Source organism: Primulina eburnea, chromosome 13 (assembly GCF_022965805.1).
Source record: "Primulina eburnea isolate SZY01 chromosome 13, ASM2296580v1, whole genome shotgun sequence".
In the NCBI taxonomy this organism is placed as follows: Eukaryota; Viridiplantae; Streptophyta; class Magnoliopsida; order Lamiales; family Gesneriaceae; genus Primulina; species Primulina eburnea.
The window spans coordinates 33,645,638-33,667,120 of record NC_133113.1 but is presented as its reverse complement, the minus strand read 5'-3'; the positions used below and the strand labels follow the sequence as shown (position 1 = coordinate 33,667,120).

At 35.3% G+C, this 21,483-nt stretch overlaps 4 protein-coding genes and 1 pseudogene across 4 annotated transcripts; 2 read left to right on the top strand and 3 right to left on the bottom strand.

The window, feature by feature from the left end:
• Window positions 1-1,113: 1,113 nt before the first annotated feature.
• Window positions 1,114-2,616, top strand: LOC140809756 (uncharacterized; annotated as a pseudogene).
• Window positions 2,617-2,758: 142 nt separating this feature from the next.
• Window positions 2,759-6,312, bottom strand: LOC140809893 (inactive TPR repeat-containing thioredoxin TTL3-like). Its single transcript, XM_073167668.1, has 8 exons — window positions 5,378-6,312; window positions 5,125-5,298; window positions 4,597-4,624; window positions 4,198-4,370; window positions 3,777-4,107; window positions 3,481-3,679; window positions 3,266-3,366; window positions 2,759-2,998 (listed from the first exon to the last, which is right to left on the bottom strand). Exons 1-8 carry the CDS (start codon window positions 6,166-6,168, stop codon window positions 2,834-2,836), a joined length of 1,962 nt encoding a protein of 653 aa, XP_073023769.1. The 5' UTR covers window positions 6,169-6,312; the 3' UTR covers window positions 2,759-2,833.
• A 4,994-nt stretch (window positions 6,313-11,306) lies between these two features.
• LOC140808719 (uncharacterized) lies at window positions 11,307-15,425 on the top strand. The gene is made up of 2 exons (XM_073165917.1): window positions 11,307-13,093; window positions 15,288-15,425. The coding sequence occupies exon 1, from the start codon at window positions 11,957-11,959 to the stop codon at window positions 13,028-13,030; it is 1,074 nt and encodes a 357-aa protein (XP_073022018.1). The 5' UTR covers window positions 11,307-11,956; the 3' UTR covers window positions 13,031-13,093; window positions 15,288-15,425.
• LOC140808721 (uncharacterized methyltransferase At1g78140, chloroplastic-like) lies at window positions 15,345-17,747 on the bottom strand. Its single transcript, XM_073165919.1, has 7 exons — window positions 17,685-17,747; window positions 17,230-17,333; window positions 16,978-17,118; window positions 16,573-16,657; window positions 16,306-16,499; window positions 16,085-16,196; window positions 15,345-15,656 (listed from the first exon to the last, which is right to left on the bottom strand). Exons 2-7 carry the CDS (start codon window positions 17,322-17,324, stop codon window positions 15,345-15,347), a joined length of 939 nt encoding a protein of 312 aa, XP_073022020.1. The 5' UTR covers window positions 17,325-17,333; window positions 17,685-17,747.
• Window positions 17,748-18,002: 255 nt separating this feature from the next.
• Window positions 18,003-20,862, bottom strand: LOC140808720 (annexin Gh1-like). Its single transcript, XM_073165918.1, has 5 exons — window positions 20,665-20,862; window positions 19,847-19,992; window positions 19,327-19,545; window positions 18,797-19,009; window positions 18,003-18,519 (listed from the first exon to the last, which is right to left on the bottom strand). The coding sequence occupies exons 1-5, from the start codon at window positions 20,738-20,740 to the stop codon at window positions 18,223-18,225; spliced, it is 951 nt and encodes a 316-aa protein (XP_073022019.1). The 5' UTR covers window positions 20,741-20,862; the 3' UTR covers window positions 18,003-18,222.
• Window positions 20,863-21,483: the final 621 nt, after the last annotated feature.

The following is a 21,483-nucleotide window of genomic DNA, read 5'->3' as shown; positions in this document are numbered from 1 at the left end:
AATAAGGACCACTTATAATATATAAACGTTAGTAAAATTCAAAAGTTAGTAAAATTATTTATGGGAGGTTCAAATTTAGCAAGACCGATAATTTTTTGTCATGTTTTATTTCTTACATGGATATATCAGAAATTATTTAGAATTTTAAAATCAAATACTCAAAAAAAAAAAAAAAAAAAAAATCTAATGATGTACGAAACAAAGAGAATGACGAAGCAAATATGCAGAAATGAACTCATTGATTGAATAATTAACTTCCAAATCATTAGCGACAACTTCATTGATGTGAAGAAAATTAAAAAGGGAGATCAATAATCAAATTGTTAATTTTTGTCTTAATAATTGTGATGATGCATGCATGTGGCACCATCAGCTTAAAATTCTACTATTTACATGAAGTTTGAATGTCGCCATTTTTAAAATTCGAGAATGTAGAGAAATCCGAGTCTTGAAAATAAGAGTCGATGAAGCGGAAAGTTGATGAGGAATATATAATATTTGGTGATAGCAATTTGTGGTGATAATGGAGGGCCCGTTTAGGCCGATGCTCTCAAGTGCCCAACTCCCTTCATAATGTCCTACTAACCACTTTAATTAATTTAACTAAAACTTTTTCACATTGGTGATCACTTTCGGTGTATATATCTATCTATCTATCTATCTATCTCCACTGGAAAAATGAATTTTAGGTGCGAGAACGATTGTGAACTTAGAATTCCGATCTTATTTTATTTTTTATGGACAAATTTAGTATAATTAATTATAGGATAAAGCACACGAATTATTAATAACAATGGGTTTTGTTTGGTAGTTTCAACTTTTTATATATGTGGGGGGCAGTGGCATCATAGGTTGAGAATTATATCTGGCTGGCATGGGCTCACCAAAGTTATTGATAGGCTCGTGGGCACCAACTTTACTTCTCCCCTATCCGTGTTATTTAATATGTTTGGCTAAAAAGTAGAGGCCGAGAAATTAAATTGGCCACTCGCTTGTGATTTGTGACCCCATTTCAAGCAGAGAGAGCGAAAAGTTGCGTCAATTTTTTTTTTTAAAAAAGAAGCCACTAAGAAAAACTGGCCCCATAATATATATGAAGTACTTCTTGCAAAATCAAAAACTTTTGATATATAAATGAACTATACTATCTATGCTTTGTTATTACTCCATTTTTTGGGGTTAACTAAGTGATGTTAATGATATGCTTGGGCGAGTGGTGGCCCCTCGTTTCCTTCTAATATAACTCATCCAAACTCAAATCAATATGAGAGATCTAAAACTACAGAGGAGCTAAAGGCAAAGGAACATTACACCATGAAAGGTGGTAGAGATGGCAAAGGGCCTCCTTCCGCAGATTTACTCATCTGTTTTCCGTCTAGAGCTCACTTGACTCTGATGCCCAAACCAATCTGTAGCCCCGCAAGGCCATCAGAGCCCAGAAATTGTCACAATCACCGCCCCAACCGAAGCCGTCACATGAGGAGACTTAGTGGTGGCGGCACTAGTACCGCCGCCCGCGGCCACGCCAGCCCACTCTTTTGGGCAAAGACTAAGCCTACTAATTCAGATATATCGGAGCCCACATCCCCAAAGGTCACTTGTGCGGGGCAAATCAAAGTTCGACCAAAGCCCAGCTCTTGCAAGAACTGGCAGTCGGTTATGGAAGAGATTGAGAGGCTGCACAATAGCAAGAAGCAGAAAAAAAAAGCTGCTTGGATGGATGCGCTGGGGTTCAAGAAAGAAGTTATGCAATTCTTGACATGCTTGCGCAGTCTCCGGTTCGACTTCCGGTGCTTCGGGTCGTTTCCTTCGGCTGAGATAACATCATGACGATGATGATGAATACGACGATGATGATCAATTCGAAGATGCAGAGTGCACAAATGGAGAAAAGAACATTCAAAGCACTGGGAAAATGAATGATCAGTGCGACGAGAATGATGAATCCAGAACGATCTTCTCCAAATGGTTTATGATTTTACAGCAAAATACTGATCGAAGTAAAGAACTGATCACAGAAATTAAAGAAAGCAAAAGAAAGACAATCAAATCTTTGTTCGATGAAGAGTTGATGGAAGATGATGATGAAGCACCGCCTTGCGCGCCTCCATCCAATGCGCTGTTACTAATGCGGTGTCGATCGGCTCCGGCAAAAAGCTGGCAAGAAGAGAAAGAAGAAGAGAAAAAAGATGAGGAAAAAGAAGAGGAAAGTGAAGAGAAATGTGAAAAAACAGGTAATGCAGAGAGTAAAGAAAGCTTAGTGGTTATGGCGTATGGAGCAGATTTGTCGAAATTTTCATCTGATATTGTGAAGGAAACCTGGGTCGTCGGAGGAATCGGAGATTTACTGTCGAGAAGTCGCAGTTGGAAGAGATGAGATATAAATTTGATGATGATGATGATCGTATGTCCTAATTCAATTATTTGGGTTGTTTTTGTTTTCTTTTTTGCTTTTAAATATAACTTCTGTTCATATTATATGAATAATTGTTGTGAACTGGATTTTTTTTGTTATTATTATGTGTTTAGATTTTAAGAACTTGATATATGATCTCTATGTTTTGAAATTGTATTGGTACATTTGTATATAGCAATAAAGTTTTCATATTTTCTCTCCACTAAGTCTTCCGTGAAACATATCACAGATCAACTATATTCTTATTTACTATAATAAATAATAATTTTGGTATAAAAATTAATTATATTTTATTATTGATAACTAAATAGTAGATATATCTGACAGGATTAATTCGCGAGACCGTTTCACAAAATGTGATAAAAACACTCTTGAAAGCCCAATTAGTTTTACAATCTGGGCCTGCCTTGGTCATTATTAGGCCCAATCACTGTTGCAGCACAAGTTTATGTGTCTTTCCAACCAATCTATTCTGTTTCCTGGAATTTCCTTTGCTTTTGAACCGTTCTTGTATACCATGAAAACAGGTACGGCCTTCACACCTTGTGATTTGATTACCCCTGCATTGTCTTCGATTTCAACCTGAAATCTTATAAATGTCAGCCAGTCCGCATTGTAGTATATATACAGTGTTTATGATATAAGTACGATAGCTAATATATATGGATAATATAATAATATTAATCTTTTATAGAATTTGAACAAAAAATCAGACGAACGAAAATATATAATGTTTCATCTTTCACACCAAACATATCTGAATAGATTTCATGTGAATGATCCGCATTAGATAATGTGTATTCTATCATTTGTGGTGCATATGTGCAGAAGAACAGAGAAAAAATTAACCTTGAGAAAATTGACAGACGGGAATTTTCGGGAAACGTGTTGCAACAGCTGCAAGTCTTGCTTGCTGCTTAACTTGCTGCAGAACAGCACCACACATAACCCTGCAAACTTGACAAATTCTGGTAGTTGTTATTTGTCAATTTCAACGACACCAACAATGCTTCTGTAATTAGTCCAAATAAATTTAAGAATAAAGAGATTGCATAATAATTTACCCGGTCGAGATAAAAAGTAGGCGAAATGCTTGTTTCCTGATACTAATACAAGATCTGTCGCCTCTGTGCTAGTATTGTGTGATACATTATTAGTGAGCTGCGTTTTTGCTTTCAAGAGCCCGGTTTTCACGTCGTGGTCGTCAGGTATTTGTTGCATCAACACCTCGAAATCTTCAATCGCTGCCTCCCATCTTTCCAACTAATTACAAGTAAGTGCATGAAACTGGAAATCAGAATATTTTCCATTGAAGTTGATAGAATTTAGTATTTTGGTGAGAGAGAGATATATATATTACCTCGACATTGCAATGGGCTCTACGCAATCTGGGCTTGCTGTAATTCGGTCGGACACTGAGGGATTCCGTGCAATCTTCGACCGCTTTCTCGTACTGTCCTAACTTGGCACAGCAAGTGGCTCTATTGCAAAGTAGAATGGAGTTGTATGGATCATTCTCCAATCCTTTTGTGTATGCATACGTTGCCTCTGTGAACCTGGATGTCTTAAATAGCCTGTTACCGTTTAATCGAGCTGTTGTCACGGACTTCACCCTTTCGAAGATCGACTTCACTTTACTGCTGGAATCGAGTTTCATTGCATGTTGAGACGCAGTCACAGCATCCTCAAACCTGTCAATAGATTAGAGTGTTCGAAATCATTTGACAGCATTTAATTAAACACGAAGCAAACGAAATTGGATTAAAAACGAATTTATTAACCTGCCATTAGCCATGTAAACGAGGGCATGAACTAACAGTAAACCAGCCGTAGCAGAGCAGCCAAAAAACTTGTCACTGAGCTCAACGTCGAAACTCGGTTGATTTTGAAGGATGGAGTGTGCCTCTTCGTGTCTCTTTAGTTTCAGCAGAGACTCCGCCTTCATTGCGTGTATCTACATTTATATCAGCCAAGCCAAGTGCATTTTGTGACAATGTGTATGAGAAAAGCTTGCAAGGTTACTGCAATGTTAATCAACAATGGTTTATTAATTGTATATCAGTGTATCTAAGCTTCAAGTTTGGGACCATCAATATCGCTTCATTCACACGATTTATAATTTCTTTGTTCGTGTTTATAATCTCGAGACATGATATAGAAAGTGGGGAGCTGTGTGTAACCTGTGGAGCTGAATCTGCACCCATGAGACTTAAAACCCAAAGTGGACAATATCATACCTGTGTGGAGATATCCGGATTCCATTGGTCCTAACAGTGGTATCGGAGCCATGGTCTAGATCGAGCCATGTGGGTGGAATCCTTGATACCTAAACGAAGGAGGTGAGAGCTCCCGGTAAAAATCCTTGATTAAACTCTCGAGGTGGTTGATGCTCCCGGTATTCATGTAAGGCGTGCGCTACAACGCAGTGAAGTGGAGTAACCTCGATTGGAAGGCGAATAAGGCTTGAGGGGAGGCTCGGACTATGAGAATAATAGTGGAACTTCGTTTGAGGGGAGGATTGTTGGGATGCAACCAAAGTCCCACATTGGAAGATCTAGAGAAAGATCATGGGTTTATAAGATGGAATGATATCTTTATTGGTATGAGGCCTTTTGGGTGGTTCCAAAAGCAAAACCATGAGGCTTAAAACCCAAAGTGGACAATATCATACCTGTGTGGAGATATCCGGATTCCATTGGTCCTAACACATGGATAACGCAGCCTGGCTCTCATGAAGCAATTTCCTCCAATCTCCAAGCCTCTGCGCATCATTGCACCTATCAACACAACTCTTTAGAGTTTGGGCTTGAGTGAAGTCCTCGAAGCTAGCCTTCCGTCCCGATGACTTGTAGTGCCAGATAGCTTTCTCTGCTACTCCCAATCTGAAAACAAAGGGCTAGTTAAGCAATACAAATTGAAAACATTCAAATATTTTGAATGAATATCAATGAAATGTATAACCTTAAATACAGTTTCCCCAGACGATAGTGTGCATTATGATACAAGGGGTCGATTCTTATCGCCTCTCTGCACTCGACTATGGCCTCTAAATGGCGGCCTAACCCCATCAATGCCGCACTCTTGCTATAATAGCAAGCCTTGCACGGATCAATAGCAATTGCTTGATTGTATAAGGCCAGTGCCTCTTCAAACTGCCCTTTCTTATATTTGTCATTTCCGAGGTACTTCATAGCATCCGAATCCATTTTATTTGCGCTACTTCTAACTACATTCCCGAACCCATGGCTACCTTGTGCCGATTTCTCCACGACAGTTCCATTGATAACATGCTTAGTAACCATTTTATCGCTATTAAACGACTTCTCTACAGCATGTCGCTTCAAGTTACCTAAATGGCCAATGAGCATGACGTTACCTTTGGAAGCCCGATACATGTCTCCATTTGCATTGAATTTCGGCTGATCACTAGAAACGGTGAGACTCAAGTCACTTGAGGTGAAAATCGGTTCTTTGTTCATCTGTTCATAGTAGGATAAATTCACTACTTGCGACATTCTTTGGGAGCACAAATCTCTGGGGGACAGCCTTTGGATTCTTACGGCACTTGGAATTCTGGTTTCTTGATGTTGTAAAGGTGTCGGGTTTATCAGGGGTTTTCCTGAAGGAGGTTTAGCAAAATCCGAGGAGTCCAGGATTGATTTTCTTGGCTTCAAGCTTCTTAAATGAAGGATTGAGCTCAGAAAACCACAACCCCTCTTATTTTCCACTCTACATTCAGCAGTTCTTGCCATTATTAATTAGTGCAACAGTTTGATGCGTTATTTGCAATGTAACACAGAAAAAAACGCATCGAACACTAGAGAAGTTATCATGAAAGCGAAGGGTTTCAATGGGATAGGTCTATACAATGGAAGTCATATTTATAAATCTTGCAGGCTACGGACCATGTCAAACATCAAATGGGATCTGCCAATGGAGAAACTGCACCTTTTTTTAACCCTACAAAATGGAGTTGGTATACCAACTGTATTTGTTGAACAAGCTTACTCTTCATAATTTTAACATTCTTTGTAAAAAAACGAGCATGCCTATTATGGTACATTTCTTTCTCTCTTTTTTTCCTTTCTAAAATCAAAAGTGTATCTTCAAAGTAGAGTGTACAAATACACCAAAATTCTAATACACCGAAACATATGCAATTTAATTTGAAAATAGATCTTGTCCAAATCTTGAAGTAAGTGTGAGAGTAGGAGTCTAGCGAGCTAATTTGTGGTTTGAGTTTTATTTACTCTTATGTAAAAACAATATTTAATTTAATATATATTAAATCAATTTTATCAAATTACGAAATTTATTTTATTCGTATACTCCTGCAAGCTGCATTGATAAAATCCTTAAATATACAAAAAGCATCATGAGGCCTGACTCTCAACGTAAGATCATGAAACTCACAGGAAGCGTAGTGTATAGTCTAAATAGGTTCCTAGTCGATTCAACTGCCTAAAATAAAGGTAAATGTTATAGTTGGACATCATTAGTCCTTTAACACGGGACAAAAAGCATTGTACTTTGATATGTTTACCGACTCCATTGACAAGTCATCAAGTGACGAGATTGAGTGTAGTTTCCAAATACGTATGAGTCAATACATTGTTGTCAGCGATTCGCGTCTCACCAACGTGTAGGGAATATATAGCCACAGTAAGGCTATGCATTTTGGAAAGGTGTTTCTCAGTTATACATACTATGTCAATATTGTTACTCAAAAATATATCACATTATTATCGAATTTATTTGCAGCTCTCAATCTACCAAATGTTGCATATTCGATCAAGATATATGAGTTGAAGGGACTGTATTTTACGTTAACCATAACTTAAAGTTCTTGGAGACACTATCGGTGATATATAAAAAATCATAAAGCGATGCTACTAGACACTTTTACCTTGATCTGATAGGTGCAATCAAATTTGAGTTTTGACGTTCTTGATCAAGGGATCGATGAAAAGAATGAGGTTAACTATGGTAAGTTCGAATAAAAATAAATGTTATTCTGAATCACATTAAGTTATGAACTCACGACTAAGTCAAGTTCCTATCGTAGACATGATTAGACAATCGAAGAAGGAAAGAGATTCGTTCGTATGGATTTGCTAGAAGGACTATCTCCTTTTAAATTCAGAATAGTTGGAGTCGATGTTATATACACGAAGATATTCTTGAACAGTATCCCTGTGAATGATTTAAATCATATGATGCTCAAAGAACGTTTTGAACATGAAAACAATTTTTTTTAAAAAAAAATTCTTACTTTTTGAATGTGAAAAGCGATATATCAGCGGTGAGTAATAAAAAATCTTGGCTAGCTGTTCACATGTAGACAATTCGTGATCAGAGAGGTGTATATTACTTTTTGCTTATCCAGTGAAAGAGTTTAGAAGTCTAAAAAGGAGTCTATTGTGATATCCAACATGTCCAGGTAAAAAATTTCATCACATGAAAAAGCATGCTAGCTGTAAACTACTGCCATTCAAGCGATCTGGGTCGTCAATGGGTAGGGCAAAGGTCTACTTTTCGACCGATCAAGCATTCTGTTTTGACCCGACCATATAAAATTTTTTCTTTTCCATCAATTCAAACTCTTGCCATGAAATCGAGTAAAATAAAAGATTACACATAGTCGAACAAATTACACTAAATTTTAAATTTGTATATTTCGAATAAGAGGATGTAGCCAAACTATTGTGAATATTAATGTAAGGACCTGAAGATGACTAGTTGTTGACCAATGGTGGCAGTGGGTGGTACACATAGCCGGTGCAGTGTATGATTGAGACATTAAATATTCATTTCCATTAACGAAATCATGTTTGTGTCGGGGAATAGGATGGAGGACTGTTTCCTAAGCAAATAACACCAACTGCATGAATTGTTTGAGTCGGCCTGCTTCATATTTTGTTTTAAGACCATGAAAATACAAGGGTCGGAGCCGGCTTCGACTGGGGTTGCTTCATGGGTCTTGTGGTTGGGTCTATGATCGACTGGGAAATAGTACATGTATAGGCAACATTGGTGTACTACTATAATTAGAAATTTAATTCAAACACTAAATGTAAAGAAAATGGACCATCCCAATCTCGGCTCCTTCTGAAGCCTTATTTCTCACGGATTTTCTCATGTCGTCAATCAGTAGATTATCCTCATATCTGGAATGACATTTGAAGGGGACCCATTTAAGGTAGAGATTCCAAAAGAAGTCTGTTTACATGATAAGATTCAGAGAGAGCTCAACATCAGAACGATCAATGATAGTAAATTAGTTAGTAGTCTGTTATTTTATAAATAGAGAAGATGATTGCAAATTAGAAATTTATATAGTAATATATTTGAAATTGTATGATACGTAGTAATATAAACAAAGCTGTGTTGTAAGATCAAGAGGAGTCGGCAGCCACCAGTCATTATAAGGAATCTTCGAAATAGTAATGCTTAGTGATCCATGCATCATCGTGTCTCACATAATTTTCATATATATTAATGTTGGACAGCATCGCCTTCTAATTAATTTTGCCTAATGCCTCCAACCAAATGTGGCCACACAAATCGATTAATTATTTGATCTCTTATCTAAACTATGTTACTAAATAATTAAATAAAAAAAATTTACGCACCTTTTTTTATAATCTGAGAACGAATTTTACAAATTCAATATGAATTCTTCTTTTTTATGTTTTCTTTTAAAATAAAAAAATAGAACTATTATTTGGCAGCATAGTTGAGATATGATCACCTTTTAATTGGTTTCGTTTTTCAATTAAATCTGCTTTTTAACAACACAAAGATTGTGCATTATGTTTTGCTTTATTTGCCGACATAATTGGACGAAACTTTCTCATTAAATATTTGGAGATGGATCGAAAAGCTGATGCCAAGCATCTGCGGCACAAAGGCCTAATATATGGTCAACATTCAAAACTTGGGTCGTCGGTGACGGTAAGTTCCCGACAAATCTATGATGTGAAATATCTCCAAAGATTCAAAATCTACACACGAATTTTCTTCAAATTTTCAATAATTTACGGAAAAATTCTTCAATTTATTCTTACAAAATGTAACTTGTCCTACCAATATTAATTTGTATGTCTCTTGTACGAGGATTTTATATATTTTTTTCCGTAAGACGGTTTGATTAGATTCATAATTATCATGAATAGTACAATTTCTACATAGAAAAAGATATTTTTCATAATATGAGTCGAATAAAAAACCAGTCACACTAGATTAATTTATGAGACCCGACATGGTAATGTAATGTTGCGGTACATGATTAGGCATTGTTTGGTGTACATGATAACATGTGATTGATTTTCAATCATTCATTTATCATGTGTTTGATATGCATGATTAAGATTGTGATAGGTCCGTTCAGTCCTGTACCCAAACCACACTGTATGGTTATATAATCTTTTAGAAGAGAAAATATAATGTTTGATTAATTTAAAATTCTTTGAATATCTTAAGTTTAAAATAATTATAAATTCAACAAATTTAATACTTTGTTGAACTATTTAAATTACAACAAGTCGGCCCAAAGTGGAAACATATAATCCATCGCCACCTCAGCCCAAAGGCCCAAGACCACTTGACGCAATTGAGAAATAAGTGAATGGATCGCATTCTTGAAGACTCAAATAGACGACGAAGTATAATATTTTGTCGAACTATTTAAATTAATTTGTTAATATTCATATGAATATAATATTTATATAATTCGGCACTGTAAATAAATCAGCTCTATTATTCGCTATATTAGCGAAAATCACACATCTCCTTTTTCGAATTTACAATATCATCCTTTATTTTACCATAAATTTAAAATTGTATATAGTTTATACCTTACGAGAATAATATAATTTATATTTCAAAATCGATTGTACAATAATTTCATATTGTTTAAAATTTATTTTATTTTATTATTAATATGCCAACGAATAATTTCGAGTACGATATATATTTATTCACAAAAACTCTAGTGAGACGGTCTCACAGATCAATTTCGTGAGACGGATCTCCTGTTTGGATCATCTATGAAAAATATTATTTTTTATGCAAAGAGTATAACATTTTATTGTGAATATCATTAGGGTTGACTCGTCTCATAAATAAAGATCTGTGAGACCGTCTCACAATATATCTACTCATATTTATTTTCCAAAATTTAGTGGGGTTGACCATGTTGGATTTTTGTTAAAGTCATGACATCATTTTAGTTATAATATGACATTATATTTTTTATTTGATTCGGCACACTTCAGTGTTCACTTTATTGAATATAATAAAATTATATATCTAATAAACATATATCATCTTAATGATATTTACATAATTGAATATTAAAAGTGTGCATCATAATATATATATATATATATATATATATATATATATATATATATATATATATGATTTAATGCACAATAATAGTAATTGATTGGAGTTCAAATCGAATTATTGTTCAAACCATTCTAAGTTATTCATTAAATAGTTAATAATATATATCTTATTAAAATCAAAGTTTTTTCTTAAAAAAAGTTAATGTTTCGTTTAAAATTTATTTTTTAAAGATAAATTATACACACACACACACTAAAACACATACGTGTGCGTTTTGGTATTTGATACACACAACTCGTTTTGTGTCTGCAATATGGTTGTGTGAGAAAAACGTGTAATATTCATATCTCTATATTATTGTATTATATTATCCGTGCAATATGCCAAACTTAAAATTTTGAAATTACTAATTATGGCAATTATAATTTTTTTACAGGATATATATGAAGGGTAAAAGCCTTAATTATATACGGATGCATCAGCTTTTGATCAAGTTCCTAGCTAGCACCTGTGAATATATATATATAAATTAGCCTAAGCTCCTTGATTAAGCTTGTTTGTTAACCTAACCACCAATACTTTATAATAATAACTAATCCCCTCAATAATTATTAATTATGTTTTACTACATGGATCGTTTTCTTGGTTTCACACTGAAACAAAGGGCAACCATCTTCTCTCACTTTCTTGCGTGTGCGGCTGTGTGAGTTGTACGTGATTGAGTTTGACCCGTCGCCACCTACCGCAGCGGCTTTCATCTCCTCCACTGCCTCCATATACCCCACAATATTCACCATATTCACCAAATCTATACTGACAATCTTTTTAATAATAATCATCCTCAACTACCAGTTTCTGCTTCGATTTCTTCCCGACTCTCACATACATATGTATCACTCTTTTGTCGTCTGACCTCCTTTCTTTCTTCCTTTTTCTGTTTCTTCTTTAAACCCTACTACTGCGAGGGGCAGGCAAGTACCCTCTATCTTTCTCCAAATTATCGATGTTATTTGACTTCTTGTTTTCTTTCCTTCTGTTCATGATATTCTGTGTGATCACTTTTGTTTTCCCTTTGGGATTCGAACCGGCCTTCATGCATTATTTTGTTAGCTAGCTAATTTTACCATGATCTATTTGTCGTAAATCTATTTTCTTCGGTTGTTAAAGATAAAAGGGTGCTACTGTTGGATGGCTTCTGGAAACAGTGGTGGCAGTATTCAATCCTCAAGCAGTGGTGGAGGTGATGAAGAATACGATTCCCGCTCCGAATCCATTTCTTCTTTCTACAATAAAAACCCACCAAATTTTGCTTCATTAACCTCGACTCCACACCCACCGTTTCTCCCTCAACAAAATCTTGCTTCTTATTATAATAATTCTCATATAATTCCATCTGCGCAAAATCTTTATCTCTACCCACCATCAACTCCCAATTCTCAGTACAATAATATAAATATTAGTGATGGTATGATTTGGCCTGCAGGCTTAAGATCTGAAGCCAATAGTACTGACACCTTAAGAAACCAGTCCCTGCAGGCAAGCTCACAAGCCAACGCCGCACGGCCACCTTCGCAGCCCGAGGTTACCAAGAACCCGAAAAAGAGGACTCGTGCCTCGCGCCGAGCTCCTACTACTGTTCTAACCACTGATACCACCAACTTTCGGCAACTGGTGCAGGAATTTACCGGGATCCCTACGGCTCCCTTTCCGGGTTCCCCATATCCTCGTCGAATGAATCTTCTTTCTGGCGCCTCGGCTCTCAGGTCCGCCGCTCATTTTGACGGACTCGGCCCTCTTTATTCTCTCAGGCCCCCAATATCACAGAATATCGTACCACCGTTCTCTTCCTCTTCTTCTTCTCCGTCTATGTTTAATGCCACGATGATTGATGCTATAGTTTCCACCACTAATATAGTCACCGCTAGTAACAAAACCAACTCTGCTGCTGTTCTTGGTGATATAAGTTCAAATAATCCAAACAATTCTCCACTACTTAATTCTGACCAAGCTCTGTTGAACCTGCAACATCATCATAATTCTAGCTTAAATCCTTCCCTCCACGGTCATCGATTCGAAGCCAGTGGATCCATCGATTTTGGAAATTATCTTAGTGATTTTCGTAATCAAGAGATTACTTCAGCTGCAGCAGCAGGTGATTTGAAGATTAATGACGGTAACATTACAGTATGGAGAAGCGGTGAATCTGTGAAGAATGATGATGGGATTCAAGAAAAGTTTATGCCTTTTGATGGGAAGATTTAATTAATGGGGAATGTTTTCAAGAATTGAATTGGTCTTGAAAATGTTTCTTCCGGGGCTCGTAAGGTAGAGTTGCTTCGTGGATTTGTCTTTAAATTGACTTTTTATTTTTGATTTTTTTAATGTGGAGTTATCAAGATTACATTAATTTACTTGATTAGGATCATACGTAAGTTAGTGTAAACGAATAATTCATTTTTGGGTTTTCTTTTCCTTTTAGTACCTTAGCCAATAAGGAATTCTAGGCATAGTTTCGAATAATTCATTTTGGGACATTTGGGGATTTGTTTTTTAATTTAAAAATGTGCTTTTAAAAAACAAATTATGATATATTGATGTTTGCTCTTATATTGAAAAAAACCATTGATTCTAATGATTTGCAAATATTTTATAGTTTTAAAAATCTATTGTATTATATGATTAAAGGACAATAGAATAATTAAATATATTTGATTGACAACGGAAAATTCGAGTTTGTTTGGAATATTAGACACATGAAACATGAAAACTAAAAAAAAACTGTCTACACGGTCTAACGAGTCGTATTTTGTGAGACAGATATTTTATTTGGGTCATCCATGAAAATAAATTATTACTTTTTATATTAAAACTATTATTTTTATTGTGAATATTGGTAGGGTTGACTCGTCTCACAGATAAAGATTCGTGAAACTCATGAGAGACCTTTTCTTAATATATAGCTAGCATATCCATCCAAATATGCATTGAACTTGAACAAGGAATAAGCTAGGGTTTAGGAACTTGTAAATTGCATATCCTCATATGATTTAAAAAATTAATTAATGATGATAATATATTTAATTCAATTTAATTTAATATAATATATTTCAGGATAATTGTTGTATTCAATGGACTAACAACCCGACCCATATTGAGGACGTGCAATTTTCCTGTAGCAAATATAATCTACTTAATTACATTTGGATGTGATTCTTCTGTTGGCTGGTAATTGGAGGCTGTTTCCTTATATTTATGAATGTTTAAAAAGAGTTTAATTTTTGAATATTATCGGATACAAAGATATAAAGGAACTTATAAGATTAGAAAATAAGTTTAGCAAAAATTTGTGTGAGATGGTCTTATGGGTTATATTTGTGAGACGAATCTCTTATTTGGGTCATCCATGAAAAAATATTATCTTTTATGCTAAGATTATTATTTTTTATTGTGAATATGTGTAGGGTTGACCCGTCTCACGGATTAAGATCCGTGAGACGGTCTCACAAGAGACATACTCAATAAGTGATTAAGTCTTCTGATATTTTGTTCAGTTTAAGGCAAAAACTTGTGTGAGACGGTCTCACGGGTCGTATTTGTGAGAAAGATCTTTTATTTGGGTCATCCATGAAACAGTATTATTTTTTAGAGTGAGTCTCATGTGAGACCGTCTCACGGATCATAATATGTGAGACGAGTCAAGCCTACCCATATCCACAATAAAAAGTAATACTTTTAGAATAAAAAAAATTAATAGATGACCTAAATAAGAGATTCATCTCACAAATACAACCCGTGAGACCGTCTCACACAAATTTTTACTTACTTTTTATGCTAAGAGTATTACATTTTATTGTGAATATCGATAGGGTTGACCCGTCTCACAGATTAAGATCCGTGAGATGGTCTCACATGAGACTCACTTTTAGTTTAATGCTTCTAATATTTTTTTACTATATTTGTAGTGTCAAGAAAGTAATTTTGGGATAAATCATAAATGACATTTTCAGAGGTTGTGAATAATAAATATATCGTCTGCGTATGTATAATGATTTGATGAATATATTTGATTAAACGATAGTTTTCTTGTACTTTATTTATAAATTAACTAAATATGAGTTCATCTATCTATGAACAGCTAATTAACAATATTAAAATAATTATAAATTAAATTAAATAATAAAGAGAGAAAAACTATCTTTTTAATATTTTGATATGCACAAGAATAAATTGTAGAAACTCACAAATATGCAATAATAAATCAATTTATATAACAGACATATATATATGTATATAAAAATTTATGTGACGCTGTCTCACATAGTCACATGTCAATTTTTTGATATGAATGATGTGCTTTATAACTTTTGTCAAATATATAGTCATCTTGTCTTCCGTGAAAAGAAAATTTTGTGGAAGTTGGATAAAATATTCAAATAAATTTTAAGTGAGATTCTTTTCTTTAATAATTTAATTTGATGTATAACGAAAATAATTGTTATTATTATTTGTATATAAACAGGAACTCGTAGGAGTAATGGATTCGAAGAATACATTGGTTAGCAAGACACAGATTCGCCTATAACTCAACAACAGGTTTCAAGGCTGAGATCATTACGAATCTTCTATTTCTGGTGCAGAGATCTTCGAGTTCTTTCTCTGATAAAAATGCATGAGGGTCTGCAGTGGCAAAAAAATGAGCTCGAAAGAGAAAGATGGTAAATTTCAAATAGAAACATTTCGACAGTTCCATCAGTATATAGATAACGTCAAGTAAACATGCCTCGCGTATTGGTCTACGTAGAGGAGCATATGAGAGGAGTCCATCTAGAATATAAGTTGTAGCAACAAATATTCCTCCAGGTCTTGACACGCGACTTATTTCTGCAACCTGTTATGCAATGACTGAAATTTATACATATCAGGAACATGTGGAGTGCAGATGTCCATGTTTATGTTAGTCACCATTGTATTTACTTCTACGCGTCTTTTAAAAGTTTCCACACATTAATTCAACGAGTTTCATAACTGTTCGATGGAGATAGCTTTAACCTTTGGCTTAATCCCTAGATTCCACGAACTTCCCTCCTTTCATGTTAAAAAGATGTGAAGAAGAAGAATGGCCAGCACAAAGCTAGAAATAAACCGATAAACAGACGAGATTTTGGGAAACCATTCTGTCTTTATAGACAAATTTTGGTGGACACGTTCAGAAGATTCAAAACAAAATTTTATTCCAATTTATCAGTCACAATGGCTGTCAATCAGCGGTATACAAACAGAATGGGCCGGGACTTATTAAGATTGAGGTATTCTTACCGCTGCTGACTGTGAAGGCCAGCAGTGTAAAGCAGCACCGACATGCACAGCATCCACAGTATGGGAAGCAAATGGAAGCCTCGAGATAGCAGATCTAACCAGGATTAAGTTCCTATGAGAAACCAATTTGAAAAACAAACATTTCTATAATCAAACTTCGGATGCAGGTGCAAGAACAGTCGAAAGCAAATTATTCAAGTATTTATGTAAAAGGAACGTACTCGTCAGGAAACTTGTCTTCTTGCTTACTGAATCCATAGCATTCTTTTAACATTGTCTCGGAAAAGTCCAAGCCAACAACAAGGGAAAAAAGGCCGCTCTTGGCAAAAAGTCTAGAAAACATCCCACTTCCGCAACTTGCATCAATAATATTTCCACCCAAGACTGGCTTGAGGTAACTTTTGATCAATTCAAACTGCAGTCAAATCGATTACGTGAAATAAGTACAAGAATTCATTAACAGAAGTTGTGGTAGGATCGTCAATTACCTCCTTTGCTGGGCCTGGAAAACCTCTCAATATAGAAAAACTTTGTCGCCACCCTCTCTCATAGAGAAATGATACCAAGGGAAACCTGCTTGAATCAAGCGTTCATCCATAATTGAGAAAACATTCTGTAAAGTTAATTTTATCCGCACATGTTAGCAGATTTATAAACGAGCTAATGCAAGCGTTCGCGCATGTATCAGATCCAAGCATCCAACAGCCTCTAAGTCAATTGATGGTTTGTTTAGCTCTGAGCAGATGATCAGAAAGATACAAAAGATCAATGTCATTTTAGTTTCACAAAATAATAGGTGTTTATGAACAAACAAACACAGAACGAGTTAGCGAAATATAATTTTACAACGAAAGGCTACAATTACACACGTCATGATTCCAAGAATCAGTTACCTGAAAAGCTCGGTAGAGGCTGCCATAGATTCGCCATACACTTTGTTGCCCCCAGTTACTGTCAAGTGAATGTGCGACTCGTTGCCAGAATACGACTTCCTGCATCTTCGGCACCGCAAACTACAATGAGCTAAAGACTCCCTGCAATATGCATTCAGATTGCAAATCCCTATCAGTAAGCCTGAACGATGGATAATATAATCATTAGCAAATATATATAAACGATCAACGGTCAAGCTGCATATCACCTACAAAGATAATCCAGGTTGGCTATTCCAAATTACTGGCTCGTAGCAAATGGGACAAGATAAAATCTTATCGCGCAAGTTCAGCTTTGCCTCATCCATAGCAGGCTCCTAAATTCAGAAGCACAAACTCCGGATAAAAATGGTGGACGTTTGATAAATACGTATATAACTCGATATTCACAGTGATGTTAGTAAATTGTTTAAAACCAAAAAAAGAAGAAGAAGAAGATATTTTATTTCAACATAGGCCGAATTTCAATTAAAGTTCCCTAATTAACTATTCAATTAAATAGATAGGCGTTCATGCATTCAAGCAAAATGTAAGTTGTTAATGCATTTAATCCCACAATTATTTTCAACAGTTCAACTAAATTTCCGTATTTGCGAACATCAATTAAAGCCCGATAATTTAACAATATGTATACGAGATATTTGCATGAATGGATGAATGAAAATTACGGGTTTAGCTTCGACATAGGAAATGAATGATGCTCGAACTTTTGGCTGAGAAAGACGAAGGGAGCGAAGACTGAAATAATTATGTTCTGTTTTGTTTTGTCCCGTTATTATTATATATAATAATGTGTAATCTGAAACGTGTGAAGATTGATCTGGTTATGCTTGCCCTCTGGCGTGGGTTGATATTCTGCAGAAATGCAGGAGGCACATAGTCAGTGGGAACAATTCTTGAAATTCTGCTTATCATCAGTGAACCAGAAATTAGAGCAGATAGAAATTAGTTTAAAAAAAAATAGGCGTCAGTTGTAACACACAACATAATATAATATATAATATACATAAAAAAAATTATTTAATACATAAAGAGAGATCCAAGAGTCACAGCCTCCCTCATGTTAAGCAATTCTCAAAGCGGACGCAGTAGAATTAAAATGTCATAAAACACACCTCACAAACACAACCAAATTCTATCAAGATGATTTAAGATTGTTTATTTATTTATTTAGCTCAAAACGCCACATGGGGAGATTATTTAGACTCAAGCTTCACCATGTCCGATGAGGGCCAGAAGCAAATCCTCGTAGTTTCCTCCAGTATCCTTAGCAATGGCTTGATCCAGAGGCACGCTAGTTCTTCTGTGATACTCATCTTTGACAAGTTTCAGGTCAACTTCAGCCCTCGTGACAACTGCTCTGGTTAAGCCTCCTTCGTCCGTCCCACGCCTATTGATCGCAAGCCGGATAACCTTTTCAAAATACTTCTCGGGGTAATCCAAACACTTCACCGTGGCTCTCAGAAGGGAGAGATACTCGTCTTTAGGATCGGCTTTCAAGTCCTGTTAACATAATTGACAGAAATCAAACAACAAACTTCAGTTTCAAATCTGATATTATCTCGATGATTATGCATCTTAGATATGCTCCTACCGTGGTTCAGTTAAGTTGTGCATATGAACAATATTTATCTCGAAATACTTTTATGGTGAAAATCTTGTGTAGTGTTGTAATCTTTATCCGTCAAATACCCACTACTTCAAAATTCAGAGATAATAATATATACAGGTAAAAGGAATAAAAATTTTACGCTTGAAGAATGTGCATATGCATTCATACCTTGTTTATATAATTTCCATATTGGTTTTTGTACTGATTTAGTGTTGCACTGATTTGTGCTTTGCTCCTCGTGGCCAATATCCTGATGAGATCATCATCACAGTAAGCCTTCTCTGAGATTTTCTCATGTAGAATTTTAGCTTCTTTTTTGGCTAGAGTCAAGTCCACATCATCTCCACAATAGCGATAGGAGCTCACTAAGGGGACCAAAAGCTGAAAGAAATCAACAATATGTAAATAGCTATTCTTTAACCAGTGATTAAAATAGGCCCCTACATGGATACAGATCCATGTTGGTTTCTGATAAAAGAATTAGGTTCAAGAACTAGAGTGACTATACTATTTAAGTAAAATGCAACAGTGCTACTAGAGAAACATAGACGTAGCACAAGGCTTAAACAAAAATATCCAAAAGAACCAGCATAAGCATCCTTAAAGATGATAACAGAGTGAAGGGTTTAAAGCTACAATATACTCATAAAAATGGTCAAATTTAGCATGAAATAGTTCGTTGTTTTTTCTTTTTCTACCTTTCGGAAGTCTCCAGTAGTGTGATAAGCAACATCTTCCTCAAGTGACTTTTTAAAACGAGCATGATAAGCATCCCTAACTAGAAGCAATTCTTTGGGTGATCTTGCACATGCTATCTCCACGAGAACTTGATTACTCGATGTCCACCTCTTTGTAGCCTCATTAGCAATATATGCATCTCGCTCTGAAGGGTCAAGTGTCCAGAGCAACACAAGCCTCTGGCATATACATTTCGAAAATAAATTAAATAAGAAGCATGACACTGGGTCCACGACAAAAATAAGCAACTATAGTCTCAGTATTTTCATGATGATTGATCATCGAGTTTTATTCTTTTCTGAGGAGGGTGTCAAGGTCGGTCCCCAACTGATGAACGCATGACCAAATATGTTGTAGGTGGAAGATGCTTATGGCGCAGGTTTTTCGTCGTCCATCCGAAGTTTTACTCGTGATCCACCTGCAATCGAACCCATAACAAAAATGATAACAAAAACAATATAAAAAACATGGTTAGTTGACCTCAAAATCATTTGATAGTTCTTTATCCAAGGCTTTGAGCAAATCTTCTCCATAAGTCTCTGCATAAAATTGTCGAATCAGCTTGCGTTGTGCGGCATTTCTGTGGCCCAAAATGGATATGATCAACTCCTCGTTGGTACCCCATCCTGAAAGTCCGGGCAAGCAAAGACAATGAAATTACATTAGTACAAAGACAGGACAGCGATAAAGTTATACCTTACTGATATAATCGAATGACTAACTGGGATGTTTGATCCGCCACATCCACTTTCTTCATACTAATATCAAAATATAAGTTTCTTTCGTACCTCCTCAAATGAAACAATTAAAGACATGGTCCAAAACAGGGTAATTATTATTAGATTAAAATTCAAGATCTATCAAAATCTTCAGATTAACAGATCTAATTCCACGATAAGCAATATGATATTTCGTATTAGTAACAAAAAGAAACAGCTTTCCATTTTCTTCCTTGACAATCTCAATTGTAGATTGATATACTGCTTCGAAGACGGACGGATCAACTAACTAAACAAGCGTTTGAGAGAGTCGAGTAAGACACAATGACATTTTGGATCAAAACTCAAGAATGATGAATAAAATGCAAAAAATTCTGACGGTTCCATCCGCCGAAGCTCCGGTCATTTATCAAAAGGATTTAGACAAAAAATTACCAGGGATTCTTACATCTTTACCCAAGACATATATAATCGCATCGGGATCAGCCAAACAAGTGATCAAACTAATCCCATAACACCATTATAATACAAGAAAAGAACAAAAAACATTGAGGAAGAGCGAGAATATTCAGAGATGACCTGAAAATGCTTTGTGGAGTTGTTCACAGTCCTCGGCTACAGAGGGAACTTGTGCTGGTACACACAATGTCGACATTTTTTTTATTGGCTGAGTGATGCTTTGGTGGTGTGGGAAGAGATCTGGAAACGCTCAGGTATAGGAGAAATACTCCGAATTATATCAGATTTTGATTGATATCATCTACCATTCATTGATGACATTCATTATTATTTGTGGGTCTTATTACCTATTTATTTATTTTTATTCTTATTTTATATTAAATACATACATTTACAATATGTAAATGATTATTTAAAATAAATAATATGGCTTAATAAATAAAGTCATAGCTGCTAGAAATTATATGACTTAATAAATAAAAATTATATATAAATCTAAATAATAACATATTAAATACATATTTTATGCGATGCCTCAGAGAATATAAAAAGGGTATAACTGCTGACAATTATATGGCTTAATTAGAACATTTCATTGCTATGCCAGGAAAAAATAAAAAAAAAATTGTTTTTGATTGAAGAGAAACTCTAGAATATCGTAAAGTGGGACAACAGTAGCTGGTTAAGGCCAATAATTGAAACTTAATAGTCCACAAAAACAAAATTTCATCAAGAGAGGCCCCTACAAATGTCATCATTTGTAAAGACATTTGTAGCATCTTGCCACGATCAATTCCCTCTTTTCAGATAAATTGAAGTGAAAGTCATAAAAAAATTAAATTAAAATTGTGATCTTGCCGACTACCCCGTCTCCTTGATCATTTTCTTTTCTGGTTTTTAATAAAAACATTCAACGTTAGAGCAGCGGATGCGCGCTCC